The sequence below is a fragment of the Talpa occidentalis genome, unplaced genomic scaffold (genome assembly GCF_014898055.3).
Source record: "Talpa occidentalis isolate TD23 unplaced genomic scaffold, MPIMG_talOcc4v2.1 talOcc4.3, whole genome shotgun sequence".
Taxonomy (NCBI): domain Eukaryota; kingdom Metazoa; phylum Chordata; class Mammalia; order Eulipotyphla; family Talpidae; genus Talpa; species Talpa occidentalis.
This window is the reverse complement of record NW_023603184.1, coordinates 3,237,894-3,252,864: the sequence shown is the minus strand read 5'-3', so window position 1 is coordinate 3,252,864 and position 14,971 is coordinate 3,237,894. Positions and strand designations below refer to the sequence as shown.

The window sequence follows — 14,971 nt, the reverse complement described above, 5'->3', positions numbered from 1 at the left end:
AATTCCTAATAGAAAAATTCTTAGCATTTATTATAATGAACTAACATATAGGCACATATACAAATATATACATATTACACATGTACATGCATAGATACACACATATCTGTGTATATACAATATGTGTATGTATATATGTTTTAAATAATGCCCATCAAATCTCTGTACAATAAATAGCAAGTTCTTCATTTTCTTACTTCTTTTCAATCATCATTGTGTGCCAGTGTAAGCTGTTATAAGCATGGATGAGAAATCAGTCTTCCTCTGGTTGCCTGTCAATATACTTGCTTTGTTGAGTACCCATTGCTGTCAGGTTCCTCACTTGCAAAATATGGATAACCAAGGTGCTTATCTTTGGATTGTTATAGTGATTACTACTTAAAACCAACAGATTTTATCATGTATCATATTTACTTTGGGAAGAAGAGTTTATGCATAATAAACATAGATAAGAAGGTAAAAGTAAGCCTCATGTTAGGATATTCTGAATATTCAAAGGGTGATACTGGTTTAAGATTTCTTAAATTGTCCCTATTTCTCCTCCATGAGAGCAGTTCATGATTTTTGTTTTTCATTGCATAAATATTTTGATAAGGTCATCCAGAATGTCCTCTTCAGCCTTTCCTCAGTTGAATCAATGTCAATCTCCAGGCACAATTATTTGATTTCTGGAAATGTTTTCCTACTACACAATTTTCTAATGGCATTTTTCATCTGGGCATTTCTCAAGGTATAGATTAAGGGATTTAACATGGGAGTGACCATAGTGTAGAACACAGCAACTGCTTTATCAATGGGTAATGTCACTGCAGGTCTCAGGTACACAATTATGCAGGGCACAAAGAACATGACGACCACTGTGATGTGGGAGACACAGGTGGAGAGGGCTTTCTGCCTTGCCTCTGCAGTCTGGTTCTTTAGGGAGCGCAAAATAACCACATACGAGACCATCAAGAGGAGGAAGTTCAACACACAAATGAACCCACTGTTGGCGACAACAAAGAGTCCTAGGGTGCTGGTGTCCATGCAGGCCAGATTGAGCAAAGGATTCAGATCACACATAAAGTGATCTATGACATTGGGGCCACAGAAGGGCAGACGGAAGATGAAGAGGATCTGTATGCCTCCATGAAGTAAACCTCCCACCCACACCACTCCCATGAGGAGGTCACATACCCGTCGATTCATGATGGTTGCATAGTGTAAGGGCTTGCAGATGGCCACATAGCGGTCATAGGCCATCACAGTGAGCAGGATGACCTCAGCACCACCAAAGAAATGTTCCCCAAAGACTTGTGTCATGCATCCATTGAACCGGATTGTCTTCTTTTCACGGAGTGAATCTACAATCAGTTTGGGAGTATTGACAGAGGCATAGCAGGCATCAATAAAGGAGAGATAGGCCAGGAAATAGTACATGGGGGCTGCCGACAATGAGCTGCCAATGATGGTGACCAAGATGAGCAAATTTCCTACCACAGCAATGACATAGATGAGGAAAAACACAACAAATATGATTTTCTGCATCTTTGGATCTTCTGAGAGCCCCAGTAGAACAAATTCTGTGACATTGTTTTTAGTCTCCATGTATATTTGATTACTTATTACATTATCTGAAAAAAAGAAACCACTTGTTATTATTGAAACATTGATTCTGTTAAACTTACTCATTCTAATAATGGTAAATGTCTGTATCCTACTGGAATTTGACTTTTATGATATATGGATTGTGGGTTTTTTTTTTGATAATTAAAAAATGTTTCTCCTAGTTATTGAAGATAACTCAAATTGGCTCCCAGGTGTAGTATTTCATAAGAGTATAGACATGACTAACATTTGTTAGACTAGATTATAGACATGAGGGAGGATGCCATCTGAGATAACATCCTGCATGAAACAAGTGGATGATATACAGAGAGGCAGTGAAGTCTGGGGAGACATATGAAATCTATCAATGTAAATTTAATACACTTACATTTTATTCTGAGGAAATGGTAAACCATGTTTTAGGTATTGAGAATATGGGAGGAAGAATGAAGATAAATTTAAGGAAGGGAAACCATGGATATATCTCCTGTAGGGGTCACTGCCTAATCCTGAGTGAAGTAGGTTTCAATTCAGGAATGCAGAGATAGAAACCCTAGTTAAAGTTAGTTATAATAGTTGATATAAAGAAAAACAGGGCACTGATAATGGAAATTTGATGAAATAATATAGGAGTTTCTGTAAAAAATTGATAATGCATTTGACTAAGTTCAATAATTTTGTATATTATATAATTAAATGATTGATTGTTATGTCAAGGCATAAGCAAATGTTTCTCACATATGATTCTGTACAAAACTGATAGAAATCACTGTGGTTTGCATTACCTATCCATTTTGCATATGTGAAAACTACCTCAGATTTGTGTTAATAGTAATACTCAGAATTACATTACTTAATACATAAGGAGTGTACACCAAGTGTTTTGAGACACCTGTTGATATGCTACAAAATTTTGACATGATAACCATTTTATTTATATACTTATTTTATATATATTATGAAATAGAAGCACAAAAAACTTTTTAAACTTTCTTTCCTCAGAATTCACTCTATGCCCCAAATTGGTATAACTGGAAATATTGAAAAGAAATCTCCTTTTTTACATGACCATAATAATTATAACTATTTTATAACTACCACAGACACAAATGTACATGAAATAATTTCATAGTAGAAAAACATGCCTAAAAAGCAAATACACACACACACACCACACCACACAAAACACATTCATGCACACGGACAAGTTTGAACTTCCAAAAATCAAGTCAAATATGGAGAGGCATTCAGTGAAATTTCCTTTCATCTTGTCTTCTACCTCTGAACCATCTCCCTAGTCCAATCCCCCACAAAGCATGGGTTCCTGTCTCTTCTAAAACACTTTGAAGATCACTATCACAGTGGTCAGGTGCTTTGGTTTGAAAATAAAAAAAAAAAAACAAGTAAAAACTCTATTTTTCTGCTTGCATCTTCTTTTCATCTAGGGATACATTTCATAGCACATACCATCTTTTACCCCCTCATCTATAATGCAAAATTAATACTTACCTCACAGATTTTATGAGAATTGATAAAGAAACATTTATGAATATATCCACAATGGCTATGTAAACACATATGGATTTTCATTTGTGTGTGTGTGTGTGTTTGTGCACCTAGAAGAGAGAAAGAATTGACATTTTGAGTAATAATACTTACAAAAATTTAACAAATCAGTAAGGTCAGAAAGAATCATCTACGATATTATTATTACAACGATCACACAGACTCTTATTATAGAGTACATGCTCTTTCTGTTTGTGCTTTCATGAAATGACTGGTGATTTGTCATGTAACATTCATATATATGCATTTTCTATGTGGGAATTGTATATTAATTTTGTTTTAATTTTCATGATGAATCAATTACTACAGGTGGTGTCCCAGGATATCCAGTGTCAGAGAACTGGAACTAAAATTTTCCTAATCCCTATGGCCTCTAATTTTTCATCTGTCAAATTTTAATTATACTTACCAATGATCTTCTGATGAAGTGGGGTGAGAATGAACTCTTCTATCATAGCATTTGAAGCATAGTGTATATAATCACTAACTGAAAAATAAAAATATTTAAGAAGCATCAACACTATTGAATAACTTACCTTTTAGTCTTAAATGAACTTAATGACATTTGGAACTGTTCAGAAATAATCCCAACTTTAAACTGCCCTTTGGTTAGTAGATCCAATGTGAAAGGAATATCACATTTGGAATATTTTAAAAACTCAAAATCGAATCAATAATTGTTATGAAAGTTTGTTTGTAATCAAAGCTTCCCTTCTAGACTAAGTCCCCAATCATTCCTAAAAATTGTAGGATTTGAATTTAGAAGTGATTTATTGGAAGCACTGGAGAACTGCTGCAAGTGGCTCTGGTCCCACAGTCAAGAAGCAGAAAATGTGGAGCAAACACATTCACGTGTGTCATTTAACTCAGGATAATAATGCTCTTCAAAATGCGATCAGCAAAAGTAAAACCGGGTTGCAGTGCATGGGTATTTTAAGAGATTCCCCTAGAAGCTCTTTCTTAAAGAGTGATGCTTCTCCCAGGAGTAATTATCTCCTTTGATGGAAAGGCTTTGTCTTAGAAGCAGGTATCTGGAGAGACAGGTATGAAAACCCATTTCTGAGTGGGGAATTGTATTCCCCACACTTGGAACCTGAACACATGGAGCCTCATTTCTCTCTGTGAACCAGGTTTCTAAGACACCTGAATGTCAGTGATAAGCAAGGTGACATATTTTGATTAGGAAACTCTGATGTAGCTCGCTTGTTTTTCATGCTCATTTTTTTTTAATTAATGTTAATACTATTCTGGAAACCTGTGATGACTGTTTAAGAGCTTGAACTATGTTGGTATAAATTAACGACAGCTAATTTAATGTACATTACTACAAAATGCTGTTTTGCACATTCATCTGAAGAGAGCAGAAGTAAACAAAAATCTTTTTTCCCTGTTTGTTACCTCTGGGATTTACAGTGTGGTCAGTGTGAAGTACTAAGCACCATTACAAATATGGAGAATAATCTACAACGCAAGAAGAGAATTCCAGGCTTTCCACAACTTTGTTACTTTGTATTGTTGATGCTTTTCTTTACCCAAATTATGTTTCCTGAGGTAAAGTAGGTTTCCATCTTTTATCTGTTTCAGGGTTTATAGGTTGAAACCTCCAAATATAAACTTTGATGCCCTGCCCACCACGAGTGCCCCCACAATTCTCCACCATATCCCAGTAGGCCCCTTCCCTCCATCACTCCCACCCCGCCACTCCCACATTGCTACGTTTTATAACCAGGTATTAAGAGTCTATTACTGATTTGTTGTTGACTGACCTTTGTTACATTTCTATATATTAAGTTTAGCCACCATATTTAGTGTGTTGGTGTCAATTCAGTCAATTCAGTGTTTGTAAAACTACTATCAATTGAGCTGTGTCATTTACTGGTTTCCTTACTTCATCTACACTTTGTCCTATGTCATCCCAGATTTTCCTAAAGATATTTATCACAACTTTTGTGATATTTTTCCTTTCTTAAGTGTTGCCGAACGATATCTGCATCACTCGTATCCTCATGATTATCTTTTTAGATATCTTGTCTTTAGTTACCATTGTGTGTTCATGTCTTTCTTATGACATTATATTATTTACCCTAAAGAATTAGTCTGCTGAGGGAAGACGCAAGCCTCTCTCCCTTGTTGGTCTCATATCACTGTGGACATCTTATCCTTTCCTCCTGTTATCTTCATCTACCTTAAACCTCCTACTACTTTCCCTGAGGGTAAAATATTTGCACTATTTTACACCACTGACGTTCCTATGTTCAATCCTTTAATCTACACCTTGAGAAATGCAGAGATGAAAAACACCACGAGGAAATTTGATGTCAATCATTAATTTCCAAAGAAATACACAATAAATCTGAAGAAACTCAATGACTAAAAAGGGTAGAGGTAAGTGAAAAAGTGTGGTGATTTTTTTAGATTTTACATTCAATATTATATTTTAAAAATCATAAATGTGGGGGCCTCCTCAGAGTCACAAGGGGTTAAGATGCTTTCCGCAGCTACTGCAACACAAATGCGATCCCCAGCCAGGGAGATGACCCACATGGTGCAGCAGGCCTCTCCTGTCTCCCCAACTGCTCCTCTCAGCAGTATATTTCAGTCAGTCTGCCTGTTCTGCTTCCCACTCTGTCTCTGGTGAATCCTTTCACCCCCCACAACTCTAGCCTGTACCCCAGTTCTTGTATACATAAATAAAAAATTAAAAAAATCATAAATGTGTGAAATAAGAATACACATTTTACCTGACAAAATAAATTGAAACAAAATTAGTTTTGTCGAACATGATAAATATATGTGTGTGTGTGTGTGTGTGTGTGTGTGTAATATTGGATATGAAGATAAGAAAATGCCATATTGTTTACTAAAAAGGCAATTTTGTTGATAATTGTATTAAATTTTTGACTTAAGGTCTAAACTACTTAATGTCAAGCATTCTGTATAGTGGGAAATTTGAAATCAAGTAATAAAGTCATTAAATTTATAATAGTCTGTTCACACATAAATCCCCTAGTGTCATTCAGAAATCAGCTAATAAAAAATATATAGAGTGAATCTGTTTTTTAATTTATTGTATTATATTTAATTTTTTTAATTTTATATATTTTTACATCTTTTTCATTTTTGAACAATGTATGCATTTTCATCTTGGTTATAGTTCCCATACAATTCCCACCCCCCCCCTTGTTTTGATCTTACTCCCTACCTGCTCCCATAGTGTGTCTCTCGTTTATTTTGATTTTTACTTTATTATAATTAGTATTTTTCCTGGTTCCTTATTTAGGTTTTCTAAATTCCTTCTATGAGTGAGACCATCTGGTATTTTTCTTTTTCTTTCTGGTTTATTTTGCTGAGCATGATCCCTTCTAGCTCCATCTGTGTTGCTGCAAATTGCATGAGTTTATCTTTTGATTGCTGAGTAATATTCCATTGTGTATATGTGCCACATCTTCTTGATACAGTCATCTATTTGGGGGCATTTGGGTTGTTTCCATAGCTGTTTTAAAGAGGTTAAATGTTTCTAATTTCTCTTTGATAAAACAATAACTAGAGAAGAGAGTGAGAATCTGCAACTCAAAAAAACTGAAAACAAAGTGATTGGTTTTGTACCTGCTGGTCAGACTTTAGTAGCATTTGCCATAACATTAAGAAACTATATAACAAAATGAAGTGTTGACTCTCTCATATTTGCCTAAAATCAATCAATAAATAAATAGTCATTGGTTCCAGAAAGACCATTCCTACTACAAAGAGAAATTTTTCCAAAAAAAAAAAAAAAAAAAAAATATTATATGGTCTAAAATCAAAGAAAGAAACAAAAAATGCATTTTGACTGAGTAGGCATGTGTATAGCAGCTTTATTCAGAATTGCAAAACCTGGGTGACAGCCAAGATGTCCTTCAATAAGTGAATTAATTAACTGTTGCACATCCTAACAATAAAGTATTACTCAGTGCTAAGAAGAAATGAAGTAACAAGTCATGAAACAAAGGCAAAAAATTAAATCCATATTACAAGGTAAAGGAGTCCATCTGAAAGCAACTACCGTATGGTTTTGCCTACATGAGCCTCTGGAATAGACAAGATACAGAGACAGTGAAATGATGACTGCCTTCCCATGGTGCTGGGTGTTGGAGTTGTGGAGGATGGTGGTGGGGGCAGTCATAGGTGGGAGGGCAGATGGGAAAAATACTGAAGCTCTGAGAATTTTTTGAGGGACTGAAACTATTCTTCATATTGCTGAAGTATTGTATATTGCCATTATACAAGTCAAAACTGATAGATGGACAACAGGAAGTGTGAAATCAAATGTAAACACAAAATTTATAAGTAAGGTGTTACAGGGTAAATGATTTTCAGATTTTACTGCCCTCCCACCATTAGGATTGTCCTGCCTGATGGTGGGCACCTGTATTTGTTACTTTGTTGTAAGTTCTGTTTTTACTTCTGTGGGCCATGACAGCAGTACTGAGTTAGTCCCCAAGAGAAGCAGAAGCAGAAAAGAGGCAGGAGAAAGGCCAGAGAATCCGGAGTGAAGACTTGTGAGGGGGCTTGGAGGCCTGCTGGCTCCCTGCCCCCCCCCACCCTTTGTACCACCCCTGCCTGCTGTGTACCTGGTTGTTGCACTACATGTAACAGCTCGATAAAAGCCTGCAAAAGCCACTGAGAGCTCCAGGCTTCCTCCTTCAACCTCCTTGTCTTCTGGGATATAGAAAACCTGCTCCGTCCTTATCCTGCCCACTACACTTGTCAATGTAGATTCATTATTTTGGGAACAAATGTTTAAAAAAAAGTATAAAATAAATCTTTTTTAAAAATGAAAATTACTGTGTATTTTTAAACACAAATATTTTCAGATTTATGTAGACTATCTCTCTGGAGGGGGAGTTTGTCCCTTCCCGAGGCAAGCAGATGCAAGGTTTTCTTGGAACTTTGCACTCAGTTTTTCTGTATACCTAAAACTAATAAAGTTTATTACTTTAATAAACCAGCTAAACTACTTATTATTAAAGTAATTAAATTTATAAGGTTTATTAGTTAAAAATACATATTGTGGTACAATACATAAAGCAAATAATCATCTTGTAGGTATAAAGAGGAAGAGAATTTTGAGAAATACTTTCTGGGGGAAAAACAGAAGAAAATGATGATAGCACTTTTGTGCATGCTTGAAGATTTAAACTCAAGTCTTCTACGTTAAATGATAAATACCACAACACAAAAGACATTTGAGAAAATAATTTCAAGTAAAGGACGATATTTAAAATATGGAATGAGTTTTAGAATACGTAAATACAATGAAAGTCACAATAATTCTGAGGCATTTTATAAAGGTGAAAGCAGAAAATAAAATGCACAATATAAAATTAATCAGAATCGCTGCTGCTATAGGAGAGCAAAGCTAATAATGGCAGTTACTAATACAAAAATACATTTTCACTGGATATAAATAGCTTTAAAAAATCACCATACCATCTTCAGTCTAGAGGTTGAAAAGTAATGTGCTGAATATGACCACAGGATTATTGTATCAGAAATTTTTATTTCATTCTTTCAGAAAGAGGAAAGAAATATTTTTATTTTTCATTAGTATACAGAAAACTTATTAAGAAAAATGTCAAAAAAGGAAAGACAGATGCCTGCATAGACACAGGCAGGTGGAATGCTGCTTGGGAGAAACCTCTTTCACTTAAAGATGGGGTCATAACATAAAGCCACACAAAATTTTCTTGAAAATAAATATATTAAAATAATTCAAACATAGCGCCTTCTCTATATAACATCTCTTTATTTGTAAAGATGTATAATTCATATTGAGAATGTGCCTTTATGGCATTCATAGTCCTGCATTGATAACAAATGAGTGATGTCTGAAATCCCCCAAATTTATCATTTATCTCCATGTAACTATTAGGGATAAATGAAAATCCAATGGACTCTTAGTTCTAGTAAAGTGTTTCTTTTGTAAGAATTTACTTTTTTTGAGCAATTTTAGCTACACATGAAAGACAGAGGATGGCAAAGAGATTGCACAGGTAACAGCTGCTTTCACACAAGCACATCCTGCAGCCACTGTCCATTTCCAACCCCAGAGAGTGACCCATGAGTTGCCAGTGATGAACCTACATTGGCACATCATTATCATCTACTTCATAGTTACTGCGTAGTTTACTCCTTGATTGTACATTGTACATTATAAGGATTTGTGGCATTGTGCGGTGTTTTCACTATCTGAAAAATCTTCCATGCCCTTCATATTTATCACTCTTCTCCATATAATGTCTTTTTCTTGGATTTTCATCAACTAGATATTAATATTCTAATGATGTATTTACCTGATATCTTACACATACCACACAACAAATCTGAGCCCTGTGTCTTGGTTCCCATTCCCCACACCTCTGTTTCTGCCCACATCCAGTCATTTTTGAGCAGGGTGACTGGATATTGGGTATATGATGCCCATGAATGAGGTCTCCTGTCCTCCAGGCAGGGGGGACCTTGCAGGGTTCAATAGTCTGGAAAGGGGACTTTAGCTGGATGCAGCAGCATCACTGTGATCTGCATCTTCACTGGCACCACTAGTTTCAACCTCCCTCTTTGACAACTGAATCATGACAATAATTTACACTGCTCTGGATTTCCTACTTGTGCAACATTCACCTATTCTCAAAATACAGCTTGGTCTTCTATGTTTTTTTTTTTTTTTTTAAGAATTATTTATTTATTTATACAAGCACTGGGTACAGTCAGAAGCACGGGAGGGTGAGAGAATCCACCAGAGCCAGAGCGGGGAGCAGAACAGGCAGAAGGACCGAAGTACACTGCTGAGGGGAGCAGCGGGTGGCAGGAGAGGTCTGCGCGCCATGTGGGGCCCTTGCCTGGCCGCCGGGGATCGAACTGGTGCTGCAGAGGCTGCGGGCAGCTTCGCAACCCAGTGCTCAAACGCTGAGCCACCAGGGAGGCCCTTCTATGAATTTTTTGATCCAATTTTATATTTTGCTTCTGAGGTTTTTACAATTCAGTGTTCCACAAATTTCTGACACTCAGCAGGGGTTCAGTAAATCATTATTGAATTAATAGAGCAATAGGCTCAGCCATATTGCATAGATCAGCTGTGGAGTACCCTTGAAAACCCCTGACTTTGTTTGGTCTTCCTTTACTGAGGATGCTCCTGTTTCAGTTCATGTCTGTTCACCCTGCTGATTTCTTCACCTCTTTTGGGGATCATTATGTTCATAATAAAATGTTTCATATCTACTTTGGGTAGAAGAATCTATGCATAATACACAGATACAGAAGGTAAAAGGAAGCCCCAATTTTGTTAGGATATTCTGAATATTCAAAGTGTGATACTGGTTTAGGTTTTCTCATTTTGTTGTACCTGTTTCTCTTCCATTAGGTGCAGAATCTATCATGAAAGCAGTTAGTGTTATTTTTTCATCCCATAAATATTTTGATAAGGTCACCCAAAATGTCCTCTTCAGCCTTTCCTCAGTTGAATTAATTTCAGTCTCCAGGCACATTTATTTGTCTTCTGGAAATGTTTTCCTACTACACAATTTTCTAATGGCATTTTTCATCTGGGCATTTCTCAAGGTATAGATTAAGGGATTTAACATGGGAGTGACCATAGTGTAGAACACAGCAACTGCTTTATCAATGGGTAATGTCACTGCAGGTCTCAGGTACACAATTATGCAGGGCACAAAGAACATGACGACCACTGTGATGTGAGAGACGCAGGTGGAGAGGGCTTTCTGCCTTGCCTCTGCTGTCTGGTTCTTTAGGGAGCACAAAATAACCACATACGAGACCATCAAGAGGAGGAAGTTCAACACACAAATGAACCCACTGTTCGCGGCAACAAAGAGTCCTAGGGTGCTGGTGTCCATGCAGGCCAGATTGAGCAAAGGATTCAGATCACACATAAAGTGATCTATGACATTGGGACCACAGAAGGGCAGCCAGAAAATGAAGAGGATCTGTATGCCTCCATGAAGTAAACCTCCCACCCACACCACTCCCATGAGGAGGTCACATATCCGTCGACTCATGATGGTTGCATAGTGCAAGGGCTTGCAGATGGCCACATAGCGGTCATAGGCCATCACAGTGAGCAAGATGACCTCAGCACCACCAAAGAAATGTTCCCCAAAGACTTGGGTCATGCATCCATTGAACCGGATTGTCTTCTTTTCACGGAGTGAATCTACAATCAGTCTAGGAGTATTGACAGAGGCATAGCAGGCATCAATAAATGATAGATAGGCCAAGAAAAAGTACATGGGGGATGCAGACAATGAGCTGGCAATGATGGTGACCAAGATGAGCAAGTTTCCTACCACTGCGATGACATAGATGAGGAAAAACACAACAAATATGATTTTCTGCATCTTTGGATCCTCTGAGAGCCCCAGTAGAACAAATTCTGTCACATTGCTTCTAGTCTCCACATACATTCTGTTGCTTATTACTTTATCTGATTAAAAAAATCACTTGTTATTATTGAAACATTGATTCTGTTAAACTTACTCATTCTAATAACGTTAAATGCTTGGATCCTATTGAAATTTGACTTTTATGATATTTAGATTGTGGGCATTTTCTTGATAATTAAAAAAAATGTTTCTCCTAGTTTTTGAGGATAACTCAAATTGGCTCCCATGTAAAGTATTTCATAAGAGTATAGACATGATGAACATTTGGTAGGATTATAGACATGAGGCAGGATGCCATATGTGTGCCCTGTTTTCATCTAAGATAACAGCCTGGCATGAAACAAATGGATGATATGCATAGTGGCAGCTAAGTCCCGAAAGGAATATGAAATCTATCAATACAAAGTTAATAAACTTCCCTTTTATTCTTAGGAAATGGTAAACCATGGTTTAGAAATTGAGAATATGGGAGGAAGTATAAAGATAAATTTAAGGAAGGGGAAACCATGGATGTAACTCCAGTAAAGGTCTGTGTGTAATCTTGAGTGAAGTGGATTTAAAATCAGGAAGGCAGAGACAGAAACCCTTGGCAGGAAGTTACTCGTAATAGTTGATATAAAGAAAAACAGGGCATTGGTAATGGAAATATGATAAAATAATATGGATCATCTGTAAAAAATTGATAATGCATTTGATTAATTCCAATAATTTTATATTAAATACATGTATATTTAAATGATTGATTGTTATGTGCACAAGGCATAGAAGCAAATGCTTCTCATGTATGATACTGTTCAAGACTGATTGAAATCACTGTGGCTGGTATAATTTATCCATTATGCAGGTATGAAAACAATCTCAGATTCGTGTTTATAGTAATATTCAGAATTACATTACTTAAACCATAAAGAGTATATTCCAAATGTTTTTGCACACACCTGTTGATTTACTACAAGTTTTTGACATGCTGACCATTATTATTTATACAATTATTTTATATAATATGAACTAGAAGCACAGAGGAGTTAAAGATCCCGTTTAAGATCAAGCAGCTGACTAATGGCAGAACCAGTATTAGGTCAGAAAATGCTTTTAAAAATTTATTTCCTCAGAATTCATCTCTATGCCCCTAATTGCTATAACTAATAATATCGAACAGGAAATCTCCTTTTTACATGACCATGATAATTAAAACCACTTTATAACTACTTCAGAAGCAAAATACATTAAATAATTTCATAGCAGAAAAACATGTCCAAAAAGCAAACACACACACCACACACACACACACACACACAGAGACAAGTTTGAACTCCCAAGAATCAAGTCAAATATGGGATGGCATTCAATGAAAGTTCTTCACCCTCTTATCAGTCTCCCTATGCCAATCCCCCTCCAAAGCATGGATTACTATTTCTTCTGCAACATTTTGAAGGTGATTATCTCAGTGGTCAAGTGCTTTGGTTTGAAAATCAAAAAGACCAAATTAAAACTCTTTTTCTACTTGCATCTTCTTTTCATCTGCGGATACATTTCATAATACATAGCATGTTTTCAATCCTCATCTATAATGCAAAATTAATACCTACCTCACAGCTTTTATGAGAATTGATAAGGAAACCTATATGAATATATCCACCATGGCTATGTAAACACATATGGATTTTCATTTTTTTTGTGTGTGTGTGCACCTAGGAGAGAGAAAGAATTGACATTCTGAGTAATAACACTTAGAAAAAGTTAACAAATGAGTCAGGTCTGAAGGAATCATCCAATATTATTATTACAAAGCGCACACAGACTCTCAGTGTAAGTGCTCTTTCTCTTTGTGCTTTCACTAAATGACTAATGATTTGTATGTAACATTCATACATATGCAATTTCTATATGGGAATTGTATATAAATTTTAATTTAATATTTATGATGAATCAATTACTATAGGAGCTATCTTGGAGTGTCTAGTGTCAGAAAACTTAAACCAAAATTTACTTTATCTCCATGGCTTGTAGTTTTCATCTGTCAAATTTTAATTACAATTACCAACTATCTTTTGATGAATAGCGGTGAGGATGAAATCTATGATAGCAACTGAAGCAAACAGGCATATAATCGCTAATTGGAAAATAAAAATATTTAAGAAGCATCAAAACTATTGAATCACTTACCTTTTAGTCTTAGATGAACTTGAAGACATTTGGGAATCTTCAGAAATAATTCCAACTTTAAACTGACCTTTAGTTAGTAGTTCCAACGTGAAAGAAATACCACATTTTGAATGAAATTGTTCTAATAAGTCAAAATCAAATAAATAGTTGTTATGAAAATCTGTTTGTAATCAAGCTTCCCTTCTTGACTAAAATCCCAAATATTTCTTGAGAAAATGAAGGATTTGAATTTAGAAGTGATTTATTGGAAGCACTGGAGAACTGCTGCTGGTGGCTCGGGTCCCACAGCCAAGAAGCAGAAAATGTGGATCAAACACATTCACGTGTGTCATTTAACTCAGGATAATAATGTTCTTCAAAATGTGATCAGCAAAAGTAAATCCAGCTTGCATTGCATGGGTATTTAAAGAAATTCTCCTAGAAGCTCTTTCTTAAAGAGAGATGCTTCTTCTCTCAGGAATTAATTATCTCCTTTGATGGGAAAGGCTTTGTCTTAGAAGCAGGTATTCTGGAGAGACAGGTTTGAGAAACACCCATTTTTTGAGTGGGGACTTGTATTCCCTACACTTGGAACCTGAACACATGGAGCATCATTTCTCTATGTGAACCCAACCCAGGTTTCTAAGGCATCTGAATGTCATGAGAATAGCAAGGTGACATAATTTCAGTGTGGGAGCCTCTGATATAGCTCCCTAGTTTGTTCATGCCTGTTTTCTTACTCATGGCTGCTTGAGAACTAGAGCTATGTGAGTATAAACTTAATGGCAGCCACTTTAAAGTAATTTGCTCCAAAGCATGGTTTTGCACATTTGTCTGAGTAGTGCAGAAGTGAGCAGAAAACTAGTGTCCCTGTTAGTTATCTCTAGGACTCACAGTCTGGTGAGTGTGACATACTAGGCGACATTACAAATGTGGAGAGTAATCTACAACACAAGAAGAGAGTTCCAGGCTTTCCACAACTTTGTTACTTTGTATTGTTGTTGCTTTTCTTTCCCCAAATTATGTTTACTAAGGTAATGTAGGTTTCCATCTTTTATCTGCTTCAGGGTTTATAGGTTGAAACCTACAAATGTAAACTTTGATGCCCTGCCCACCCATGGCCCCACAATTCTTCACCATAATCCATCGGGCCCCTTCCCTCCATCACTCCCGCCCCACCACTCCCCACATAGCTACAGTTTTATAACCCGATGTGAAGAGTCTATTACTGATCT

General features: G+C 36.3%; 2 protein-coding genes across 2 annotated transcripts; both read right to left on the bottom strand.

Moving 5' to 3' along the window:
- Positions 1-657: 657 nt before the first annotated feature.
- On the bottom strand, positions 658-1,599 carry LOC119254286 (olfactory receptor 4C46-like). Its single transcript, XM_037521403.1, has one exon. The coding sequence runs from the start codon at positions 1,585-1,587 to the stop codon at positions 658-660; it is 930 nt and encodes a 309-aa protein (XP_037377300.1). The 5' UTR covers positions 1,588-1,599.
- Positions 1,600-10,676: 9,077 nt separating this feature from the next.
- On the bottom strand, positions 10,677-14,661 carry LOC119254285 (olfactory receptor 4C46-like). The gene is made up of 2 exons (XM_037521402.1): positions 14,631-14,661; positions 10,677-11,632 (listed from the first exon to the last, which is right to left on the bottom strand). Exons 1-2 carry the CDS (start codon positions 14,659-14,661, stop codon positions 10,677-10,679), a joined length of 987 nt encoding a protein of 328 aa, XP_037377299.1.
- Between the last annotated feature and the right edge of the window lie 310 nt (positions 14,662-14,971).

Excerpts from the sequence above, each read along its gene's own strand:
- LOC119254286 (XM_037521403.1), bottom strand. The coding sequence starts at position 1,587 with ATGGAGACTAAAAACAATGTCACAGAATTTGTTCTACTGGGGCTCTCA.
- LOC119254285 (XM_037521402.1), bottom strand. The coding sequence starts at position 14,661 with ATGTCGCCTAGTATGTCACACTCACCAGACT. Across the intron at positions 11,633-14,630 it reads TATGTCACACTCACCAGACT|ATAAAGTAATAAGCAACAGA; the intron begins GTGAGTCCTAGA and ends TTTTTTAATCAG.